Source organism: Microtus ochrogaster, unplaced genomic scaffold (genome assembly GCF_000317375.1).
Source record: "Microtus ochrogaster isolate Prairie Vole_2 unplaced genomic scaffold, MicOch1.0 UNK120, whole genome shotgun sequence".
In the NCBI taxonomy this organism is placed as follows: Eukaryota; Metazoa; Chordata; class Mammalia; order Rodentia; family Cricetidae; genus Microtus; species Microtus ochrogaster.
In genome coordinates this window covers 467,683-473,599 of record NW_004949218.1, presented here as the reverse complement: position 1 = coordinate 473,599, position 5,917 = coordinate 467,683, and the positions used below count along the sequence as shown (strand labels likewise).

The 5,917-nt window shown below is 45.4% G+C and overlaps 1 protein-coding gene across 1 annotated transcript in view; it reads left to right on the top strand.

Annotated features, from left to right (window-relative positions):
• The window catches only part of Slc7a14 (solute carrier family 7 member 14), a 111,126-nt gene that overhangs the window by 71,019 nt on the left and 34,190 nt on the right, over positions 1–5,917 (top strand). Inside the window, exon 4 of the mRNA XM_013355374.2 lies at positions 2,389–2,620. Coding sequence (XP_013210828.1) covers positions 2,389–2,620 — 232 coding nt within the window. The remainder of the gene's footprint in view (positions 1–2,388; positions 2,621–5,917) is intronic.

Sequence of the window (5,917 nt, the reverse complement as noted above, 5' to 3'; positions counted from 1 at the left end):
TAAATAAATAAATATTAAAAAAAGAACTTTAAATACTTCTTTTTGTTTTTACAAGGCAATTCTTCACTCTAAGGAATTATTCTAAGAATACATTATACATAAGCTTCTCATCCCAGCCTTGTTTTTAAAGCATACACAGCCCTTATCTGAGATGCTTGGGACCAGTAGTTTTTTGACCTTGGGATTTTTCAAACTTTGGAATATTTATGTTGACAAAATAAGATGCTGGGACTGATCATTGACACCCAGGTCTAACACAAAATTTATTGGTTTTTCATATACCTCTTAAATACATAGCCTGAAGAGATATTATTAAATATGTTATGCAAAGCTTCATTGTATGCGTAAATCTTATTACTTGGGACACTATGGAAAGCACTCAAAATTTTTCAGATTCCATAGCATCTCAAATTTTAGACTTTTAGGTTATGGGGGCTCAATTATAATAATTTTTAAAAATTCTTCACTGGGACAGATGGGTGAATTGTGGGTACATATTATGTGCCTGGCAGCTAAAAGGATGACTGGGGAGGATTTCACATAGACTGTGTATTAATATGCAATGTAATGTCACCTATCAAAGACACAGACTGTACTGTGCATGTGTCTTGCCAGTAACTATACGAAGATAAACTCATGCAACCACAGGGACTTGGGAACTCCACCAGCAATCTCATTGCAAAGTTTCTCCCACTTTTCCTAAATAAATGTTTTCACATCCAAATAATTTTTTGGAGGTGGAGTTGAGACAAGGTTTCTCTGTGTAACATCCCTGGCTGTCCTGGAACTCACTTTGTAGACCAGGCTGGCCTCAGACTCAGAGAGATCTGCCTGCCTCTGCCTCCCGAGTGCTGGGGTTAAAGGCGTGTGCCGCCACTGCCCAACTCTAAATAAAAAAAATTAAGTAAAAAATGGATTCCAGTACAGCCAACACCCACAAGGCATCTTATTACTGAGCAAGAGCTGAGTGGGTGAGAGATCATCTGACCAAAGCCAAGAGGCAGACCATCTGTCACTTGCCACCAGCTCTCCACCCTAATGCCTGGGGTATCTGCCCATATTCACAGGATTCAGAGCTGGGGAGGCTTTGGAGTCTTGCCCCAGAATTTCCCAGGACAGCTGGGGCTGGAGCTCAGTGCTACCGTGCTTACGTGGAGCATTTGAGACCTTGAGTTCAAACCCCAGAGTGCATGTACCCATGGTGGGGATGAAGGGGGAGAGGAAGAGGAGGAAGGGAAGGAGAGAGAGAGGGAAGGGGCATGGGAAGGGGAGGTGACCCCAAAAGAAAATCTGAAGCTGTGTCAAACCACCTGTCTTCAGTGTGCTTACCTCAGAAAAGATTTGACAAATATGCTGACCGGGGCTGAAGCGATGACTCGGTGGCTAAGAGCACTGGCTGTTTCCTGAGGCCATGAGCTTAGCCCCAGCATCCACATCAGGTGGCTCACAGCCTCCTAGAGCTCCAGCTCCAGGGCATCTTAGGCCTATGGCCTCTGCAGGTACCTGCTCTCATATGCACAGACTTGTCCACAGGCACACACAGAGAGACACACAAATTACAGATAATAAAAATAAGCCTTCTTTCGGCATTGCCGATGACCTCCAATGCCATGATAATAAGGAGAAAGATCAGGGCTGTATTCTGATTTCATAACACTTTAAATCTGAAATGACCCCAAAATCGGTCCTCCATCTTGCTCCCTCTGCAGATGAGGTCCAGAGAGATGAGGTGATGTGCCCAAGGCCACACTGTGGGCTGTTGGCAGGAGTGTAGCTTCCTCCCTGACTGCTAAGGCAGTGCTTCTTTCTCTCCGTAGAGGGCAGGCGTCCACTGGCTAGCGGACAGACTGAGCCAGCAGGACATGCTCACTGGACATTTTTTCTCTGTGACCACACACACACACACTGTAAATTGAGAGAGAGAAGAAAAACTCTTAAAATGACTTTCCAAAGTGCTCATTTTGAAGCTTGCTAATAAAGAAAGATTGTGACATGGGATAGAAACCTTGCAGATTGCAGGCTAACAATAATAAAGAGAAAGAAGCTTTCAGAGAATATGTCAGACCTATTTCTGTGCTACAAATGTCCAACATGCTCTGACTTCCACAGGTACTTTGCAGCTGTCTCATTACATGCTCCAAATTTTAATCTATGGTGTCACATAACCTTATCTGTGCCCCCAAACTTCCTCATTTGCAAATAAACACTTATATCTGCTTATGGACCATACAGTGAGACAGACAGATAACTGACTGACGACAGACAGAGAGCCTTTGCTGCTCTTTTTGAAAGACTAGTCGCTGCTCGACCAGTTGTCATAGCAAGACAGATGCAATGAGGTAGACTGAGTCACAGGGCCCTTTCTTCTCTTCAGACAATGCTAACCATGTGTCATCCTGTAGGGAAAGGAGAGGAGTCCTACCCAGACCTTCTGGCTCTGGTGATTGCTGTCATCGTGACCGTCATCGTGGCTCTAGGGGTGAAGAATTCTGTGGGCTTCAACAACGTCCTCAACGTACTGAACCTGGCAGTGTGGGTGTTCATCATGATCGCAGGCTTCTTCTTCGTTAATGGCAAATACTGGGCTGAGGGCCAGTTCTTGCCCCACGGCTGGTCAGGGGTGAGTTCATTCCACGCCGGGAACAGGCTAAGACACGTCTTCAGGAAAATGTCTTTTTTTAGTCAGGAATCCTTTGAATAAGTCTTTTGATTCTTAACTTGTTTCCGGTGTCACGGGCATGTGCTGAGACCCCAGTCTACACACATGGCAGTAACATGTTAGATATGGTGTGCTCTCTCAACATGCCTACCTCCATGCAAAAGGCTATGTGCAGTATCTCACCACAACATCACAATGACCTCAGGCAGAGAAGTCACACCTGGGCCTGCAGGATGAAAGCCTCGCACCCGGAGAGGGCCAGTGGCTCACTGTTAAGCGCTGTGCCAATGGTAGAATCAGAACCCAAAGCCAGGAGTATTGGATCCAAAGACTGTGTAGAAACAGCTCAATTCTGCTAAGAGCAGCAGCCATACACAGAAATAGACAAACTGGTAAAGGAAGCCAGGAAGAGTGGGTGAAGGGGAAGGGCTGAGATTGCCTCGGTGTAAAATTAGGGCAAAAACTTATAATCACACTCCAACATCTAACCCTGAAAAAGGAGTCCTGCTGGGGTCTGGGAGCAGCGGAGCGACAGCTTCAAGTCCCATCTGAGAGGCACACAGTCTGGCCAGTGTAGTCTGGGGGACAGGAGGGCAAGCTTGGAGGAAGGGACACCTTCAGATTCCACCCAGGACCTGGTGACAGTAAAAATGTCAGTCATGATGGTGAGTTCCTTATACTAAGGGGCGGCTCTCAGTCCCACTGACTTTTTCTACAATGTAGCTAGAAAATACTTATTTTGTGGACGTATTGGTAAATAAATTTAGACCTTTTTGAATGGTGGAGCTTAAGTCAGGAATTTTCCAGATGGCAGCATCTCAGAAGTCCCCAAGTCCTCTCATTTCACACGTGAGTGACTATCCAGAGGCCCAGAGAACCAGGTCCTCCCGGTGCTGGGGTACAGCGCAAATGCAGAACTCTGCTCAGTTTGCTTTTGCAGCATTTGCTTAGACTGGTTTTCCTCCAAGATGTCCAGGGATCCAAAATCATTCTTGGAGAACACTCAAAATAACCTCTGTTATTCTAAGCTATGCCATGCTACTCAGCGCAGAGAAATAAGCAAGTCATTTAAGCCCAAACTGTGTCTTCTGCTAATCTGTAAGAATTCCACAGACCCACAAAGCACATCCCTGCTCTCTGAAATGAATAAAGGCTGAAACTGGATGAAACCAGAAAGGGGGACAAAGAAGCACTGTTGGAGCCCGAGTCTACATCTCTTATGATACAAATTGTTCTTTTCCTATCGCAGAAGAGAAACAGCAAATTCTAGGAGTGGAAACAAGGAATGTCTCCCTGTCCAGACTGCGTTCTTACTGTAACTAATGAAAATGTTCTCACGGTTTTCTCAGCACTGTGAGGGATGACTGGGCTGAGGGCTTACTGGAAGACCCTGGGCAACAGTTCACTTTTGTGTTCTTGGTCCTTCTCATTATCAAGGGAAGAGACAAACTCGCATCAAATGCTAGAAAAAAGAAAAGGAGACCTTGGGTGCCTTTGGGTGGGACTGTGAGACCGATACCTGTCTGCCATGCTAGCTGCTGCCCGTCAGTGCTCTGTCAGTGCTGGCCTGAGCTTACAGCCACGCTCTAAAGCAGGTGGAGTTCTCTCCCACCATACGCTTGGAGATCCCAGGGTTCTGAGGGACTGGTAACGCACTTGGCCTCACTTCCCTCAGTCAGTCAGGGCAGGGGCTATGTGATTCCCAGGCTCTTTCTTCTCTTTTTTAGTACCCCATGTATACCTCGCTGACCCCTCCCCTCTAAGCATTCTTAAAAAAATAATAATAATTAAATTCTAATTATAATATAATAACAATTATTGTAATTATATTATAAATATAACCTCTAACAGACCTCGATGATCTAATGGTGGTTGACTTTTCTTAGTTCCCACTGCTCTCCCTATAAGCTCTCTTATTTTTAATTGCTTCCTGTGTTATCATCATCATCCCTGTTTAATAACTCTGCTTCCTACTGGTTGCTCGTCTTCTAAAATGAGCATCTCTGTCTCTTATCATCTCGGCAGCACTTTGGCCAGTCACTTCATGCAAGAGACGGAAGCAATACCCAAGGGTCTGAGGCCATGCACACTCAGTATTTAAAGTGTTTGTCTGACCCCAGAGGCAGGAAGCTCCCTTGTCCTAAAGCTGCACCCCAGAGAGCAGTAGGATGCCCAAAAAGCATCACTGGGGATGGGTCCCTGCCTGCATCAAGGGGGAGATTCTAAAGGGCACAGTGAAGATAGCAGATGAAAGATAAGCTTCCAGAAGAGCAGCCTAGACACACTCCTGACAACTCCCCCAATGAAAACAAAAAGAAAATTGGCAAAACACGCCTCCCCCAGAACTTGGTAAATTAACCAAAGACTTACAACAATCCAAGCAGTGGTTATTAAGGAATGTTTGAATCTAAATAGGAAAGGGAGTTTTACAGGGTCATCACTGCCTTCTTCCCTTCCCCTGCAACTCCAGCTCCAAATTAGCCTAGAAATCTAAAAGCTCCAGGAAAGTATGAAAACCATAAACAGCCATGTAAGGGAACAGCATCAACACGAGCCCCGCAAAGGCCACCCTCAGAAAACTTCGTTCTTAGGGTTCGATCTTATGGATCTTCCTCAGGGAACTTGTGTGGGACTAGCTGGATGTGTGTTGGTTACAATCAGCGACAATCATCTACCATGGAAACGTGAGGTGGCAGAACTGGTTAGGACTAACAAGAGGTTGACCAAAACATAAAAGGAACTCATAAGGAACTCATAAGGAACGAGATGTTCCTAGGGAGCTTTGTAAAACCGTGGCGTACCACTGAGCATCTAGAAGGCCCGGCATGCAGAGAGCTGCCTAAACAAAACGGTAAGCTCTTAGAGGGGGCAGCCTCGAGGCTTTGAGAAAGCAGAGAGTAAAATCTGAGGCAGAGATGTGGAGGATTGACATTTACTTCAAAGCAACACACAGGAAGGCTGGGAGACTTAGCTCAGCACGTGTAAGGAAATCCCCCTGCCGTTATCAGGGGATCAGCTAAGAGAGCAAAGGCTAAATGGCAGGATTGTCCGGGAAAGGCCCTAAGCGAGCAAACACAGCCACAACAGGTCATAGAAACAGAGAACTTTGTTTTTTATTTAACATTTAAAAGGTACAGGTTTCTTGTTTTTTGTTTTTTTTTTTTTTTAACTACATAGACAATCAAGAACAGCATGACAGCTCTGCTTTCAAGGTATTTGCCTGGCAAGACCGGTGACCTGGATTCTTTTCTTAGAATC